The sequence below is a fragment of the Dioscorea cayenensis genome, chromosome 18 (assembly GCF_009730915.1).
Source record: "Dioscorea cayenensis subsp. rotundata cultivar TDr96_F1 chromosome 18, TDr96_F1_v2_PseudoChromosome.rev07_lg8_w22 25.fasta, whole genome shotgun sequence".
Classification (NCBI taxonomy): Eukaryota; Viridiplantae; Streptophyta; class Magnoliopsida; order Dioscoreales; family Dioscoreaceae; genus Dioscorea; species Dioscorea cayenensis.
Window position 1 is genome coordinate 20,990,241 of NC_052488.1, and position 19,415 is coordinate 21,009,655.

At 35.5% G+C, this 19,415-nt stretch overlaps 2 protein-coding genes and 1 non-coding gene across 3 annotated transcripts; 2 read left to right on the plus strand and 1 right to left on the minus strand.

The window, feature by feature from the left end:
- Positions 1-120: 120 nt before the first annotated feature.
- Positions 121-6,785, minus strand: LOC120282911 (ribosome biogenesis protein BOP1 homolog). Its single transcript, XM_039289742.1, is given in 19 exon segments — positions 121-515; positions 965-1,143; positions 1,730-1,814; positions 1,911-2,138; positions 2,604-2,664; positions 2,797-2,867; positions 2,941-3,047; positions 3,120-3,252; positions 3,344-3,458; positions 3,460-3,495; positions 3,669-3,771; positions 3,861-3,969; positions 4,198-4,339; positions 4,938-5,057; positions 5,127-5,244; positions 6,085-6,239; positions 6,404-6,472; positions 6,550-6,612; positions 6,765-6,785. Coding segments are annotated over 19 exon segments (2,001 nt in total). The 3' UTR covers positions 121-429.
- A 3,020-nt stretch (positions 6,786-9,805) lies between these two features.
- Positions 9,806-9,944, plus strand: LOC120283192. The gene has a single exon (XR_005543190.1). It is a non-coding gene; the product is annotated as a small nucleolar RNA Z247 (small nucleolar RNA).
- Positions 9,945-14,332: 4,388 nt separating this feature from the next.
- Positions 14,333-19,301, plus strand: LOC120281644 (leucine-rich repeat extensin-like protein 5). Its single transcript, XM_039288335.1, has 7 exons — positions 14,333-14,864; positions 15,323-15,378; positions 15,458-15,503; positions 16,062-16,145; positions 16,805-16,927; positions 18,218-18,297; positions 18,849-19,301. The coding sequence occupies exons 1-7, from the start codon at positions 14,346-14,348 to the stop codon at positions 18,955-18,957; spliced, it is 1,017 nt and encodes a 338-aa protein (XP_039144269.1). The 5' UTR covers positions 14,333-14,345; the 3' UTR covers positions 18,958-19,301.
- The last annotated feature ends 114 nt before the right edge of the window (positions 19,302-19,415 follow it).

Here is a 19,415-nt window from a genome sequence, read left to right on the forward strand (position 1 = left end):
ATGATCATCAAACTACAAGAATGTATAACAGAGCACATGATCACAACCCTGTACAACCTCTCACTTATAATTAAAAGTACCCATTTTGTCCATTTAATTGGTGTCTAGTATCATCGAACATAAACACAAGGGTAGATCAAAATATATATTATGATGACCAATTCCGTTAAACTAACTTAAAAATGTGTAGAGAAAAGCCTTACATGAGCTACTCAAACAAAATTGTAGCTCTGAGTTTGATTTGAATCATGAAATTACATGGTACAAATGAATTGTCTGAAGATGTTCGCTGCTGAAACAAGAGCTCCATTGGGCATGTTCGCCTTCCGTATGATATGCGAGTTTTATGGTGTCCATCAGCATAAGGTTAGCTTTTATGAAATCATTAATGACACTGTTGAGCATAGTCTGAAATCGTCTAGAAATATCTCAATGACAGTAAAGCTTAATTACTGAATCTGCACCAGCAGTAAATAACCATGGCTGCCTTGGATGGAACTTGCAGTCCAAAACACCTGCAAGTTTTGAGTTTGATTTAAATAAAAATGAGACGTTAACTAGTACTTCTAGGTAAGAATATTTAAATTATAACCCATGATGCAACTCATCTAAACATAAAGCCGAGAATTTTTGTTTTAATTTTTTTGAGAATATAGTACAACACTGTGGTCCTGTGGATGTGCTTATAGGCTTTGGATCTAGATTCGTCAGTGCACAAAAAGAACTCTAGAATAACATAAAATAGAATGAGAACTTGAGAAAAAAAAAAGGTCCTTCAGAATCACAAGTCAATTAAAGAGGACATTTATATTCAAGTAGTGGTTACTAAGTCAGATATTAATATTATTTGTGCTAATCACACAAACTCATAGCTTTTGATGCACCTTATTATTAGAACAGACTGTACTAATGAAACTAGTAACAAGGAAAGAAAATGAACTGAACACAACAGAACATGACTGACCTCGGCCATTTGAGCTTGTGTGACCACGGAGAATTTCCAAGGGCACAATAAGGGGATTCTGGTTGAGATCTGAATAAACCATGCCATGGAATACATATGCTGTGCAATCATCAGAGCATGAGGCAAAAAGAGGGTAGGAGCGATGGAAAGCCACATTTGTAATATCTTTTGGATGAATCCTGCAATCAGTTTAAAGATTGATGGAGTTAGGGGAAAACAATTTCAACACAAACCAAAGCGCAATTAATAATGCCAATATATTTCATAGTGTGCTTCACTTTTTTCTTATAAAAATTCCAATTTCAATGTCATTTTCAGCCAGACTGGGAATTCATTACCCAAAAAATCCTTAAAAATCATTAAAAATCCTTAAAAACCTCATTAACTGTTCCTAAAAAATCAATGCTAAATCTCTAACAGGAATTTAATGGCAGTCTTCATCGACTTGTATTTACAATAGTCTCTAGCACTACCACTGGTACTTAATCACAGTCTTAAGCATTGTACACAGCAGTACAACACTCGAAACACAATAAAGCAAACTAGTCTGAAAGTCAGTTCCCACTGCTACCCAGCTGTCCGAATCTTTGTGGACAGCCAATCATAGGTAGAAAGCTAAAAACAACAGGAGCAGCCTTTACAAGTTTAAAACTTACATTTCCTGGAAATATCTGTCTGCACAGGCAATTGGTAGGTACAAAATAAAGCAACTAGATGAAGCAAAAGGTATTAGAAAATCAGACATGCCAAAAAGTTACAACGTACTTGAGTGTTTTGTATGGCTGTGATGAGAGGTCCATATCAAACCAACACATTTTACCCTCCTTGCTTCCCACAATCACGTTGTCACCTACACAAAAGAGATTACAGCACAAAACCCCCCTTCAACATCTAGTTACCAAAAGTCAAACTATCAGTGGTAATGGAGGACATGATAACTGGTTACCTCCCGGATGTATTGAAATGGAGGAGATCTCACGGACTCCTGCCTCAAGCTTCTTAATCAATTTTGTCTTTACAAGGTCATAAACACGGACATGTTTCTTAGTTGCAACAAAGAAAATGGAACGTGTGGGGTGGAAGACAGCTGAAACCGGAAGTCCATGCAACTTCTTGAAAGGATTATGCGAGGATTTTTTGGATAACTGATGCAGCAGCACAGCTCTAGAATCACGTGCAAGGGAAGTCAAGGTAAGCAATACTTAATATAAACCAGAGCTTTTTGCTGCTAGAGTCAAACAAGCCACATAGAACATGTGCTCAATTAGGTATGGTTCCCTACTATGCAGAATACTGCTTCAGGATAAAAAATAACGTAAGCCAGCAAAAGAAACTTCAAATAAAACTATTTCTTTGTACAAAAATTTACATGCATTACTGTTATATGGTCACCAGGATAAAGCCATTATGATTCATTCTTATCATTTGGAGGTAGCAGACCAATGGACCATCATGAGGATCTACACAAGAAACATAAAAAGCAAATTTTTTGATCTATTTTATAAATAACTAGTAAAAAAACATAACCCTAACTTGCCCAACCAATCTAATATAGCCATATATTTATGCATTAGCAAAATAGAAAACCAGAAGAGGCTAACTATGATGATGATATCTGTAGAACTAAAATCAAGGATATCACTTGGCACAACTGTGGTGAAATAATCTCCTTTCCTATGCCACTCAACGGTAGACACTGCCTGCAAAGAGAAGAAAAGCAAGAAAAGGCCTGCAAGCTCAGTAGCAGGATTGAGCAGGACCTGGAAATCCCATGTCTCAGATTGCAAACATAGGGATAATGAATAAAGAGTTGGAAACCTCTCACAAGGTACCTTAAAATGCTTCAACCTGATCCCACCATATTTAGTGTAAGGAATCCAACTCACAGTAGGTGTGCTATCAGCTGTAAAAACAAAAGTTTGTGGTCAAACAATGTTACCAAATCCAAAATGAGAGAAGAATAGGAATCAACTTACAAGCATCATCTGTTATTACAGGTTCTGCAACATTGAGAAGTTCTTTTACCTTTAGCTGCTCCTCGTCATTGCCAAGTCCAGTGTTCAATAGAAGCACATCCTGACCCCTTCATGAGAGTCCTACAGCATTAAGAATTATGTGGAAAAATGTACACTGGAAATTAAACACAATAGCTTACAGGGAAATTGCTAAAATTGGAAGTTCAGGCAAAGGGTTCCATGCAACATGCTGAACAGCTTCACCAACATCCCAGACTTTGAGACAACGTCCAGTTTCAATCTCCCAAATACGCACCGTACCATCAGTGGAACCTTTAAAGCATTAGGTCTCAGTTAGATATCCAAGAACATGCACATGGAAAAAAATTAAATGAGCACATGAAGCAAAAATTTACAAACAAACCAGATGCAATCCACTGTCCGGATGTTTCAATTGAAATACACTTCACCGGGCCAATGTGGCCTCTATATTCAAGATAGCATATTGTTGGATAAGGCCTTAGGTCTTTACGACTCGGGTAGCTTTGGCTTTAGAGCCTCGGGATCAATATTAAGCTGGAGAAAATCAAGGAACAATGTTTATCTTAGTTGCTGTATTCTAAAAATTTCAACCAAACTCTCACACAAGACCAGCAAAGTAAACTGAGACTTGTCAACATGATTTGAAACATGTCGTGAGAAGATTAATACCATGAAGTGAAAATTTATTTAAATAAACTTCTACTTACACGTTTCTTTCGTGTTCTAGGGCATAAATACAGGTCCAGACAACGATCAAAACCTTCTTTGAGAGCACTCTCATATGCCGGTACACTTCTAAGAGACTCAAATCTGCTCATAATAGACATTGATTAGATCTGAATGTTATATTCAACTTCATCGAAGAGATCAAGCAGCTGTAGACACAGAAAATAACAGACCTTCTAGGAATAAATTTAGGGCGGTCTTCTTCATACATCAGCTGGTAGGAATTGATTTCCTCTTGAGTAGGAATATATTCAACAGATGGATTATATGATTCTTCATGTCCTGAAAGTGAAAAATGATAGGTTTTTCAAACATATATGCAAACCGAGTACAATTAAATACTTGTCTAAGGCGCAACATTAGAGAAAATAAAAAAACATATGCAGACACACATACGCACATAGGCAAAAGTCCTAAGAAAAACATGGAACACAGAATATAGTGCTAGGCTAGTTGAATAATGAACAGGAATTAGTAAATTGAAGTTAAACATTACTGCAAATAAAGTACCTGGTAATTTTGATTTTGGGGCAGGAATATAACTTAAACCATGCCTTCTGCTGTCTGCTAAGTTAGAATCATCATCCCACAGTAACCGAAAGGGTGGCTCTTCCTCTGGCTTGTCAAATTTAATCCATCCCCTTGCGAATTGCTCTGACGTATACGAAGAACCTGCACCAAAATAATGGATCAAATCTCGATTAATTAGAGCAAACTCCGTCTTCCAGAGGATTATGAAAAATACACAACATAGGCAAGGTATCTTAAAATTAATCAAACACACTACAGTGTATTGTAAAAAAGCATTCCATAATGCAAATTAAGCATATCCTACTTCACATTGAAGTAAATAACTTTGTTGGCTGTCAGCATATCATGAAAGATTTGACAACTTTACCTAGTTTGGACTGGAGGACAGCTTTAATCCATTTATGAGGTCATGCAGTTGAAATTTATTTCCAAAGAGAAGGATAAAGTATCAATAAAGTAGAAGTTCACAAACAAATTTGTGAGGATTGGTTTCAATTAAAAACCTCAGCAAAACTTTTCAACCATATATCTTACTTATTAAGGAAAAATGCACATAAAACTCCAGTTTCAACAAATCACTCCACAGACACCCTAGCTGAACAGCAAAATCACCACATTACCACTGACAAGGATCATGGTAACTAGCAGTAGATATATTGCCAAAAGTTAACTGTCAAGCTACCACTAACAGTCAACCATATAATATGACAAAATCACACCAAAAGATGATACAGCACCTTCTTATGTTCCCACTTTGAAGGAATGAAACGCCTTTTAGGCTCTGGTGCATTTGAGAGCGGATGCCCTTTGTCTTCCCACACAAACCAATCAACATAGTCCTGAACAACAGAGATTTAGAAATAACAAACTTAGGGAGATAGGCAATGAAGTGAATAAAATATACAAACCGCATATGGATCAACTTCCGTATTAGGTGTCTTTCCTTTCAATATTCTTCTAATAATCCCAATTTCCTCCTTTGTCAACTCCACTTCTTCATCATTATACTCATCAAATATTTTTCTCCTAGTTTATAAGAGAAAAAATAAAGAAATAATTATCTAAAATGAAATAGATATTACTAAAAAAAAAAAATCCCAGAGAACAACAAATATTAGATTAAAATAGAATCAAGCATTTAAGGGCCAATGACAATGTGATGAAAGGCAGCACATCATGCCCTGTTTCTTCCATCACTTTAATAGCTAATCACCTGATGGAAGAAGAAAAGGAACAAAAATTTCACATTGACATGAACAACCATCACATAGCCAAACATGGATAGGACAAAACGAAAGATTGAAGGAACAGGAAGAAAAGTGTACAATATCAAGCCTGACATTTCAGGAAGAAACATTGATTAAAATTTTTTTTTCAAAAGGCAAAGCGAATAATTAAGCCAAATAATTGAAAATGCAGAAGCAATAAACCTTTGAGAAGGCATATGGCACAACACGTATGTGAAAATTCTCTACGAGCGACTGTCTCAAAGTCAAACAAAATCAAAATGCAATGCCCTTGCAAAGTTAAAATGAACTGATTTGGCATATGCCTACAAAATATTTTATTGAGTATAATATATTATTAGAACATTGAAATCTGACAGATTGAAAAATCCTACATTACCAGCAAAACACAAAGCACTTTAAAAAACTCAATTAGCGGTGATTAAAATACCCCAGGAAATGAAGAATGTAAAAATCAAAATTAAAACTTGCAAACAAAAAGTGACTTCACATAATCGAACTCCCACACATGAACACTCAAATTTTCTTTTAAAGCTTTTTTAATATATCAAAAGAAATTAAAAGGGGCATAGCAATAAGATTAAAAAAAAAAGAAAAAAAGAAGAAGAGCTTCACACACCAGCTCTTTGAATCATCAGCGCCAGCTAGGAAAGAATCAATCCTATCCTTCCTGGTCTGCTTCTTGATCTTCTTCCCCGATATATCATACCCAATATGCTCCTCCTCCTTATACCACTCCAACGGAACATCTCCAATAGTATTCCTTGGAGCTACCTACAGCCCAGGATTCAAGCTTTCCAAATTATCAATAAAAAAAAAAGGCATTGATTGCATAATAACTGAATAAGGGCGTAGTTGCTCAACCAATCGAAGAAAAAAGACAGCACATTAAAAATAAACAGGCATCCAACATTGCCGATTAAAGAAACAAGCCGCACCTCATCCTCAGAAGAATCACTCTCTTCGGCCGCGTGGTGCTCGTCGTCCTCCTCCCTGGGTGATCCTTGCTGTATAAAAAAGCCAGCTTAGAAAAAAAAACATAAATTTTACTTCAAAAGGCTACAAAAAATTGATGGATAAGTACCTCATCGTGCGCCGGCTCCAATGCATCACTCCGACCAAAATTTCCATCCTGATTTTCCCGATTCTAGAAAGGAACTATTTTCAGCTGATTGTTGTTCATCCAGGATCTCAGGCTTAGTTCGATCCTAATCGTGAAGCACCAAATTAGTAAACCATTGGAAACATTGGAAAAATCAACAGACATGAAATTACTACTGATAATTAGTATGAAATTACCGATTTTTTGGTTCTCGCCATTGAAGATGAACTTGGGACCAAGGATTGAGCTATGGGGGAAGAAGCACCGGTAGGGTTTAAAGGAAAGGAGGGCGACAAACGGGGCACGGGTTTTATTGATCAAAACTAGGGCTTCTAGAACTGTAGGGTTTTATTGATCAAAACTGGGTTTTATTGATAAAACTCATCATTAATTAAAAGGGCTTTTTGCCCCACTAACCCTATATAATTATAATGTTGTCTAAATAATTTTAAGGCCATTTTATAACTAGGTATTTTTAAAAAAATTATTAATTTTTACGTTGTAACCGCCTTCTCTTTACAATTATTTAAATAGTTTATTTATGGCTTTTTTTTAACCAAAATTTGTTATTAAAAAAATTTTATTTAAAATTATAACTATAATTATTGAAATGGGAATTATTTTAAATTATTTTATTAATATTTTGATTATTATTAAAGTGCCAATTATTGAAATAGCAATTATATAATAATTATTATTATAAAAATATTATTATTATTATTATTTTATTAAAAAGAAATTATTGGTCATTTGCGACACACTGGTAGACTACCAAAGATTAAACGTAAACATATGTACATGGATATGAACCTTGATCTAGCTTACATAATGCATATATTTATGTAAACAACCTGATCATTATAGAACTATTTACCCAATATGTGGTACATTTTTTAAAATTATAAGCAAGTTATTATAATAATAAAAGAAATACAAAATAAAATTAAAATTTCCACTATAATAATAATAATAATAATTTTAAATAATTCCTACTTCAATAATTGCCACTTTAATAATAATCAAAATAATAATAAAATTATTTAAAATAATTCTATTTTAATAATTCTCGGGTTAATAATAATAATTCTAATTTTAAATAATATTTTCTGATTTTAATAATAAATTTTTAAAAAAACTGATTTAAAAAAAACCACAAATAATTTAAATAATTATAAAATAAAAGAATGATTAAAATGTATAAAATTAGTATTTTTTTAAATACCCAATCAAGCAGATGCGTGCTAATTGAGCATTAATGTGATAACCGTATGGCTATTTTGACAAATAAAATGGCATTGGGTCATTTAAACAATATTATAATTATATAGGGTTAGTAGTGCAGAAAACCCAATAAAATGACCAAAAAATACATTATTAATAGATATGCAAGGTTGTTCATTCAACCAGACCAACCCAATGAACCTAACATAACCCTTCAATTTTGATTTGGTTTGGTTTTTTTTTTCTTTTAAACTCAGTTCAAATTTCATATCTTTAAAAATCATGCATCTTGAAAACCAGTGGATTTTTCCCACATATCATAGTTGTATCCTTTCAAAATAATTGGGGTTAATATGGTACCCGGATCATTTGAATTAGATGAACAACGACCAGGAAAAATCTAGATTCTTCTGGTATTGTTATTGTCCATAGCCAAAACATTGTCGGTGTTGGTCGCCATTCAATCCAATGTCACCATCGCCGGATTTGTCTATTGTCGGATCTGATTTGATCGGATCAACGGCTCTCGTGAGTGTGATCAGATTTGATTGCCCAAAAGCGGGCACTGTCCCTCCTGTCAATGCTTTGATACCAAGTAGAATTCTAAGGTTTTATTGATAAAAAAACTCATCAAGAGTAAAAGCATGTACATCATTATCTATATGTAGCTATGTTAGAATATAGAATTAGGTCCAATAAATAAAATGACAAAAAAAGAAAAATACATTATTATAAAATATAAATATTTCAATAAAGCTTGAGGTTTTGGGACTTGAGAGGCTGTTCATTCAACTAGACCAACCCAACTAACCGAACCCTTCAATTTGATTTGGTTTGTTTGTTTTTAAAATAATTCAGTTTGAATTTCTTACTTTTATAAATCATGTATCTGGTTTAGCCCCAAGTTTTTTTATTTTAAATTTATTAAAATAGAATAAATAAATTTAAAATATATATAAAAAAACATTTACCTAAATTGGAGTTTGAAAATGGTGAATTATTTTGAAAACTCTCTTTATTTATGATAAATTTCTAAATTATTTGAATTTGTAGATAAAAATGGCAACATTGAATTTTTTTTTTTATAAGTAATTTGATATCCATGTTAGTTGGAATACAAATTGGTTTGAGTATTCAATAAGAAAGAAACTTTTAAATTCATCGATGACATCTTGCTCTATTAGTATCGGGGTTTTTGTGTAAGTTCTTTAAAGAATGATCTGATTGTTAGACAAATTAAACATTGTGTGAGAATTCTCCAGTCTTAGTTAGTTAGTCTTTGACCTATTCTTTTCGCATTGCAGTTACAACTAGTGCTATATGTGTAGGCTAGTTTCTCTTTTTCAAATTTAATCCCTTCTTTGCTATTGTATTTGTAATGATATATTATATATAGAACTGATACAGTGAGATCAGAGAATGTGAGAAACAAAGCTTTACAAATTTCTTACATGGTATTAGAGACAAACTGATTCCAATGTCTACCTAATCCACTGTATCAAACTCAATGACTTCCCAAATATTAGCCACTATCAATTCTTCTATTTCAACCAGACTTTTGCCAACACCTTCTTTCCATCGTCTTATAAGTGTAAAGCTCACAAGAGACAACTACTTGCTATGGAAGGCATAGTTCCTTCAGTACTTACGAAGCCAACACTTGCTCAAATATGTTGAAGGTACCATCTAGCGTCCTCCGGCGACAATCACTCAGGCCAGAGACAAAGGAGCTATTGTGATCCCTGATCCAGACTACAATGTTTGGTTTTAGCAAGATTAACTTGTGCTAAGAGCATTGTTGTCTTCATTAACAAAAAAGGTTTTCTCACACATCATCTTCCTCTCCACTTCTCGAGAAGTATGGTTCGCTCTATAGAAGATGTTTTCATCAAACTCTCGGGCTCGGATTATGCAAATTCGAATGCAGTTATCCACATTATAGAATAAGAACCTATCCATTACTGACTACTTTCGCAAGTCCAAAAACCTCACTGATACTCTTTCAACCATTGGAAATCCTCTTTCAGAGGAAGAAATAGTGTCTTATATGTTGGCAGGACTTAGCTAAGAATATGATCCTCTTGTCACAAGCATCACAACTCTCACTGATCCTATCACTATGAGTGATCTTTATGCTCACTTATTGAGTTTTGAGTTGAGACTCGAGCACAATAGTTCAATCTTCCAAGTGTTCATGGCAAACAATGTGAGCAGAAACCAAACACGTGGTGGTGAACGAAACGGTCTGGGAAGAGGTTGTGGCCATGGAAGGTCACCAAACGATAGAGGTAACCTTACAGAAGGAGGCAACAACTCAAGAAAAATTTGCCAGGTTTGTGGCAAGCTAGGATATGAAGCCCTTCGATGCTATCACCGATTTGATCACACATATTAGTCTGAAGAAAACCATGTGGCAGCAACAACAACAAAATCTTATTCGATTGACACCAACTGGTATGTTGACACTGGTGCAACTGATCACATCACCAATGAATTAGAAAAGGTTAACAACAAGGGAGGCCTACACTGGTGGAGATCAAGTTCAAGTCACGAATGGGGCATGTTTGTCTATTACTCATATTGGAAACTCCTCTATTGCTGGTTTTTCTAGACCATTTCTTCTAAACAATATTCCTTACGTTCCAAAGATCAATAGCCATTTGCTTTCAGTTCATAAACTTGCATCCGATAATAATGCCTTTGTTTAATTTCATCCCTCATTGTTTTTTTTATTAAGGACCAAGCCCCGAAAACAACTCTTCTCAAAGGTAAGTGTAAATATGGCCTTTATTCACTTGTTGATTGTCAACCTAGGTAAGCTTTGCTCTCAGCCAAACTTACTCAAGAGCAATGGCACCAAAGGCTTCACCATCCATCTTCTCAAGTTGTCCAAGAAATTCTACGAGAAGAATAAGCTTGTTGTCCAATCAAACAAATCTAGCTTTGTCTGTGATGCTTGTTAATAAGCAGAAAATTCATCAGCTTCCTTTTAATTCTTCTTCACATATATCTTCTTCTCTTTTGAAACTTATCTTCTCTGTCGTATGGGGGACCAGCTTTCCCATCTATTGGAGGTTTCAAATATTATGTTAGTTTTATTGATGATTACAACAAGTTTACTTGGATTTATTTCTTAAAAAAAGATCTGATGTTGAACAAATTTCCTTTCAATTTCAAAAGCATGTTGAACTTATGCTTTGGCTCTAAAATTTGTGCTATTCAAACCGATTGGGGTGGTGAATATCGTAAGCTTCATAAAATTTTCAGTCACGTGGGTATCGATCATCGGGTCTCATGTCCTCATACCCATCAACAAAATGGGTCAACTGAGCGTAAGCATCGGTATATTGTTGAAACCGGTCTTGCTCTTCTCGCTCAATCTCATATGCCTATTCGTTTTTGGCATGATGCATTTCACATTGCTTGTTTCTTGATCAATAGGATGCCTAGTTGAGTGATTTCTCATAAAACTCCTATGGAAAGACTTTTTTGGCACTAATCCTAATTATTCCATGCTTAGGGTTTTTGGTTGTGCTTGTTGGTCAAATCATCATTCTTATAACTTTTGAAAACTTGCTTTTAGAACCAAACAATGTGTTTTCATAGGCTTCAGTGGGATTCACAAGGGGTACAAATGTCTTGACCGTTCCACGGGACGAGTTTATGTTTCTCGTGATGTTGTGTTTGATGACAATGTGTTTACCTTTGAAAAATCATCATTAAAATTCTTATTGCATTAACTCAAATTCTTCACATTCAACTGTCTTTGCCTCCTTTGATTATGCCAATTCAATCCAATGAATAGTCCCTTATTGACAAAAATCCAACAATAACACCTACTAATTCCACTCCATTTCTACAGATGAGGTCCACTTGAGTAATTGCAATCCTAACCCTATAATAGATAGTTCTTATATGGAACCTGAATTCGCAGGTGCTCATATTGATGTTGGTCGACATCCAATGAAGATAAGATTACAAAATAACATTTAGAAACCAAAGGAGTTTCATGATGGTACTGTTCAATATCCGACAAATAAACGAGCTTTCTTATCTATCCATAGAACCGGCAACACATGTCAAGGCCATGAAACATCCACATTGGGAACAAGCAATGGACATAGAATTTGCAACACTCATCAAGAACAAGACATGGCGATTGGCTCCACCAAGACATGACATGAACATTATAGATTGCAAATGGGTGTTAAACTCAAAAGGAAAGCAGATGGCGCAATTGATCGATACAAAGCCTGTCTCATTGCAAAAGGGCTTTCAAACAAAAGTATGGAATTGACTATATAGATGCCTACAGTCTGATTGTGAAGCCTACAAATTCGGGTCATCTTGTCTATTGCAATCTCTAAAGGATGGCCATTGAGACAAATTGATATCCAAAATGCTTTTGTTCATGGTGTACTGCAAGAAGAAGTGTACATAAAGCAAACCCCTGGGTATGAAAACACAAAATTTCCTCCTAGCTATGTTTGTCAATTGGACAAAGTTTTGTATGGTCTAAAGCAGGCTCCTATGGCATGTCACTCCAGACTGACATGCAAACTTCAAGAACTTACCTTCATGCCATCCAAGGTGGATACATCTTTGTTTATCATTAATAAAGGTGGCACTACAATGTATGTGCTCATCCATGCTGATGACATGATCATTGTAAGTTCATCTTCTGGTGCTTCAGATAAGTTAGTTCAGCAACTAACTAATGACTTTGTCATGAAAGATTATGGAGTACTAGAATATTTCTTACGGGTTGAAGTAAAACATGTTCGGAATGGTATCTTGCTGTCACAAGGAAGATATATTACAGATTTACTAAGTTGGGACAAAATGGAGCAGTGTAAGATAATATCCACTCCAATGGCAACTAGAGAAAAATTATCCAAAACCTATGGAACTCAGCTATCGGATTTTGAAGTTTTTTGTTATAGGAGTATTGTAGGAGCAATGCAGTATTTTACTATCACGCGGCCAGACATTTCATTTGTTGTAAACAAGGTATGCCAATTCTTACAGAGTCCTACTAATCTTCATTGGATGGCTATGGAGCGAATTCTGCGCTATATCAAAGGAACTGCCACTAGAGGTTTGTATTTTCAGAAAACATCTTCAACAACACTCAATGCCTTCTCAGACGCTGATTGGGCTGGCTGTCCAGATGATCAGCGGTCCACAGGTGGGTTTGAAAATTGGGTTCTAACCTTGTGCCATGGAGCTCAAGAAAACACCCTACCGTGTCACGCTCAAGCAGTGAAGCAAAGTATAAGTCAATGGCTAATGCAACATCAGAAGTAGTTTAGAGTCAATCATTGCTCAATGAACTTGCCATCTTTCAAGACACAACGTTAAGACTTTGGTGTGATAATCTTGGCACAACCTATTTGACTGTTAACCTTATTTTTCATGCTCGTACAAAACATATTGAAGTTGATTTTCACTTTGTTCGGGAACTGGTCACACGCAAAGTAATGGAGGTTCGATTTATATCTTCCAAGGATCAACTTGCAGATGGGTTTACTAAAGCTTTGACAAAATCCACATTTAATTCTCTCTGTCACAATCTCAACTTGAAGACCCTTTAGTTGTGATTAAGGGAAGCTATTAGACAAATTAAACATTGCGTGAGAATTCTCCAGTCTTCGTTAGTCTTTGACCTATTTGTTTGCATTGCAGTTACAGTTAGTGCTAAACGTGTAGGCTAGTTTCTCTCTTTCGGTTTTTGTCACTTCTTTGCTGTTGTATCTGTCAGTTGTAATGATATATTTATAAATAGAATTGATCCAGTGAGATCAGAGAATGTGAGAAACAAAGCTTTACAAATTTCTTACACCGATATCAAGCCTCAAACACTATAAGGGAAAAGTACAAAAAAAACCTTTGTGGTTTTAGAATTTTGCAAAATAAGAAATGAAAAAACTTAAATTCCAAAAATAAAAAAAATCATTACTGAAAAATCATGTTTTTTTAATGAAAATTGGTGATTTTTTATATGAATGGATAATTTTGCCTCTGTCAAAACTAAAAAAAAATTTAACACCGTTGACATTTTTTCTTTTTTTACAAATTTGGAAAATCACACATAATAGAATGGAAAAATAATTCCTCATTCCTTATTTTGCAAAACTCGGAAACTACATAGATTTTTTTTTGTACTTTTCCCAAACTATAATGCTTGTTTAACTTATTTTACGTACGTGTACATTATTGGTTATGTTTACATAAAAAATGTTTCTCATCTAATTATAAAAAAAAAGTTTTAAATTCCATTACTGATTAAAATAATTTTATTTCATTTGTAAATAAAAAAAATTATTTTATAACACTATTAAAAAACTAAATATTATTCAAAAATCACGCATAACTAATTATTAAGACATTATTTTAAAAAAATAAGGAAATATTCCTTTTGCAATTTATTTGTAAAAATAAAAAAATAATAATTTGGAGAAATATCGGATTCGGATCTTGACAACGGATTTCAAAAGTTCATTAAATGCAAATCGAAGCGATAGTTTCAAACTCCGCCCCCAAATCTAGTCCCCGCCATGGCGACTCCCCCGCCTCCCTCCTCCTCTGCGTCCGATCCCGTCGCCGCCGCTCCGATTATCGCCGGCGTTAACCCATCGAAACCTTACCCCCAGATCTTCTCTCCAACTGCCGCTGCATCCGGCGCGGAGCCCCTCATCGGCAAGCCCCTAAATCCCCCACCTCCTGGCCCTCCATCCCAGGCCGTCGTGTTCTCCATCCCCCGCGGCATTCCCTTCCGGCCCAGGCCTCCCATCGCCGATCAGACGGTCACGGTTGCAGGCTCGGCGGGATATGTCCGTGGTTCTGGGCAGCAGACGCCTCTCGTGGCCTTTGCCACTGGCCAAGGGAGAGGGCCTTTCATGTTTCCCGCCGATCAGACGGGTCAGAGGCCGCCACCTGCATCGGCGGTGCATATGATGCGGCCGCCACAGCCGCAGGCGCCGTTCGTTATTCCAAGGCAGGCTAGATCAGCAGCTCCCGGGGCTGCTGCTACTGGGGCTCCAAAGAGCGCACCGATCAACGCTGGTCCTCCTAAGGTCTTTCTCTCTTCTTCTGATGCGATTAAGAATTGCTTTCTTGTGTTTGGTCAAATGATGAAAACAGGACGGATAGGCAAATTTAAGAAAATATATAAATGGATTTTTTTTTGTGCTTTTCCTCTGTTTGAGTTCAGTTGCTTTTCCTCTGTTTGATCTCACTTTCGTTACTTAACCAATACGAAAGAATGATATCTTTTCCTTTCCTTTTCTTTTACTGCAGTTTCCCTTAATCTAAGCACAGCTCTAAGTACGAGAGTAGTTTCCTAGATCAAGCCATAATTTTTTTCTAATCATCAAGTGATTCATAGGGAATATTTATAGTAGGACTTACGGTGTCTATATTTTGCTTTATTTATTTTGTTGCATCTGTTTTTTTGCCAACCCCATGTTGTTGGGACTAATGGCTTGTTGTTGTTGTTATTTTGTGTGCCGTATGTTGCATTGGAATTTTTCAGGCTGGTTCTTTTCCAGCAGCATCCCCGAACCCTGAATTGAGTAACTGTAAGGAAAGGTAAATAGAATTCTCCTTTCTGTTTTTGTAAGGTAATATGGCGTGAATGTTGGTGTTGATGCATATGAGTTGTTTTCAGGGACAAGAGTAATGAGGATACTGTTGTGACAATTCAAGGTCGCAAGGTAAGCAATTGTTGTTATAATTTTTGAATTTGGTGCTTGCGTGACTGTTCATGATATCAATTTTAGAAATCAAATTTCAGATGCAATTAAGTGTGTTTAGACAGGATCCTTGAATAAGAAATACATTTTTTAGTTATTCGTGCCATTTGAGGCATAAATAAGCCTGGACTGAATGGCTGTTCTTGTCTTGAGCCCCATTTACTTTTCAAAAATAAGCATCATGATCTTCTCTGTAAAATAAGCTGGAACTGAACTACTGATCCTGTTGGAGCCCCATTTATTTTTCCTGTTGAGGTTCATGATCTGCTTTCTGAAAGATAACCTAATTAGTATGCTGCATGTTGCATTGTAGTAAGTTTTCCTCAGTCATCAGGTGTTATCAAAAGAGGAAATAGTAGCCACCATTGTTATGAGGATTACCTGCTTTTGGTGTTAATGTGAATTTTTGACTGAGTGGATAATTTTGCATATGCTTTCCTTTCATGATTTATTGTTTTAAAATCTTTTCACTTATTGATGTTGGGGGTTTATTTATTTATTTTTGGTGCATACTTGAAGGTTAGAATAGTGGACGGTGGTTCTGACTCCCTTTATGCGCTTTGTCGGTCTTGGGTTCGGAATGGTGTACCTCAGGAACCTCAGGTTGAATCATCTCTTTAAAGTTTGCTATCTTTTAGTGATCCTTTTCTTTTTAGAAGGGGTTGGGTCACTGAAATTACATATCCTACAGGTGCAATTTATTGAAATACAATACTCTTTCTGCATGCTTTGCTGTGACAGAAAACTTTAACAGCTGCATGTACATTTTTTTGGTTCTGAGGTAAATGTTGTGTTTTACTTGTGTGCCACACAATTGCCTTTTGGAGAAAGTTTCTTCACATTTGGAACTTGTATTATCTGGTGATCAATAGCACATTAATGTTTTGAATGATTGGGACATGCTGACGTTTACGATTTGCTGGATACAGGATGTGTAATTAATGTGATATATATATATATATATATTATTTTATGATATTGTTGTATTTTGTTTCGAGTCTCGTTTGTATTGTAAGTTTCAGTATAGTAGTAGGGCCTTTAATCCCTTAGAAGTCACTGTTTTCCTGAGCAAATTTAATAAATTTTCAATCATCTATTACTTCCACTCAGCTGGCTTTAATTTCTGTTACTTTATAATCTTCTTTTCCTGTGTTGCTTAGAGACCCTTTTTACTTTTCCTTTGTATTTTAGTGACTGATTTTGTCTTTATTTGGTTGACTTTACATTTAACAGTCCCTATTTTGTGCATTTGCTCCTAGCAGACAACTTTTGGGAATGGCATGAAAGTTCTTCCTAGACCCTTGCCTACATCTACTTTTGAGTTGGACACTGACATGTCGAGGAGTGAAGGGGATAATGAAGTTGGAGATTCTGGGAAACAAGAGGTGAAACTTTTATAATTTTAGATGAAAGCCACCAATGGTCTTGAAGCATATGTCATTTTTTATTTCGGTCTTTGAACTACGAATATGTTCATTTTGATCTTGCAAATTTAATGAAAATATTTTGTTTTGGCCTCTCTGTTTATCAGGTCATTGCTAATATAGTTGTTTTGGGATGATGTGATAGCTGATCTGGACAATTAAGTGATGCATTTTGGCATGTCAGCTTCCACTCAGTGCTGACAGGGCACCTGCACCTTATCAATGCCATTTTTTGAAAGGAAAATATCTTTTAAATAATAACATGGCATGGAAGCTGATGTCTCATAATGTGTCACATGTTGTCCATGTTAGCTGCCACCATCATCCAAGAGTGGTCAGCTCAGTACCCAACTAACAGCCAGATAGACATAGGGTCCAAAATGAACACATTTCATTTTGCGGTTTCAACTTCAAACAGACATTTTCATAGTTCAGGGGATAAAATAAGAGTGACTCAAACTTCAGTGACCATTGGTGGTTTTAATTTTATAATATTTGTTTTCTTGTTATGTATCTAGGATTAAGTACAAATTCTTCTCTTACTTGAGAATATCTTGCAATGTGTAAAATGATCGGGATGCTTGTTTCAAATTCCATATGCAATGTTCAATTGAAAAAATTTATGTTATGGGCAAATAATTTATATTGGCTGTTGAACTGTCCTAAGTAGTTATGATGTTTCCTACAATTGTGACGTTTCTACTTTCAAGTAATCTGATGCCTTATTTGAAATTTCATTTAGATGCACAAATAATTTGGTATACATGGAAGATAAAAATGCACAACAAAGGAGGTTTGGTCAACAATTGAGATGAAAAGAGCATGATTGTGTTATCATTCTTATTATAGATTCAACATATTTCCCAAGATCTGATTAATTTCTTTTGAATTTCTCATGCTAACACATCTTTGTTGGTTCACCTGGAGCTAGATCAATTGTTTAGCATTATTGCATAGTATCATAGTTGGAATATTATGATATTTCCAAGAAATAAAATAAATATAAATTGATTGTTTTGTTTTTAACTATCCCTCCATAAAAAATGTAGAGTTTAGCTGATGAAACTCATGGCATTCTGTTTGATTTCAGAGCAAGTGCTTTGTTTAAAAGAAAGATAGGACATGTATTTTATTGAGGAAAACTTTTCTATTTGATGTATGTTAATTCAACATTCATCTGCATGGGTGTTGTCTTGAGAAGAATCTAGTTTCTATTTGATAGGACATGTACTGATTCTGAAATCCTTGCAGCATGTAGGCACTGGTGACCACTTATCTACAGATGATCTACTACAACAGCATATCAAGCGTGCCAAAAGGGTTCGGGCAGAGTAAGTTCTTGTGCTTGGCTTTTACAGCATTCCCCCCCTCTCCTGGCTAAATCTAGTTTCTGTATCCAGTTGCGCTGTGATGTTTCAAGTTTTGTTTCATGTGATGAGTGTGACACTGATAACATTTTATCAGTGAGAAATAACTGTGAAAGTTGGATATAGCATTTTAAGTCTTTGGGGCAATAGAAGTGGTCAAGTGGCAGCATGCCTAGTGTGATAATCGCTGAGATATGCAGATAGTTGATAAATTGTTGTATGCCATTGGCACGGCATTATCAGAAAATATTCTATTCTTGAATCAGTTTGATTTTGAAAACTTCGCATTTGTACATAAATATTGGGGTTATGAAATTGAAACTTGTTATTAGGCAACCTCAATAGTATATAGTGATAAAACAAAGGTCAGCCCCTCTTTTTATTCTTGTAGTGCAACTCTTAGGATACGGATATTTTGAACTATATCAAAACATTCAACTTCTTACCCTTGCCCTCACTGAATGAGAATGGGAGCCATGACCGGCTATTTATTAACTTGTCTAATTTGTGTGCAGGTTGCAGAAAGAAAGACTCATGAGGATAGATCGATGCAAACAGAGACTAGCGCTTCTCCTCCCTGTTCCTTCTGAGCTAGGCAAAAACCTTGGTCACAATGACAACTAACACATGAACCAAAGTAACTGATTGCCTCAGCGAACAACTTTGCTGTGGCTGATTGAATATGCATCAAAGCCAACCTTGCCTGACAAAACGCATGGTGCAGCTTTGTTATGAAGAAAAAAGGGACTTCATTTTTTTCAAAAATTTTGAGCTAGATTAACATCTTGGTTGGCAGAAGAATATTCCCAAACAACTTGTAATGCTTGTCAGCATCCTATAACAAATTACAATAATCACCTTTTTGTCTAGCAGTTGTGTAAACTTTCAAGCAAATTTGTACCATTGTTCCATAGCTTGTAAAGAATAGGAGTTTGAGCTTAGCTGGTGTTTATTTTGATTAAAAGGAATTTCATCAATGCTGTTATAAACCAAGATTTTGCTAAACCTGGTGGTTATCTTTGCGGTGCAGAGTTCGTTCTAGAATTAGGTTATTCTTTGGTTTTTTTCTATCACAGCATGAC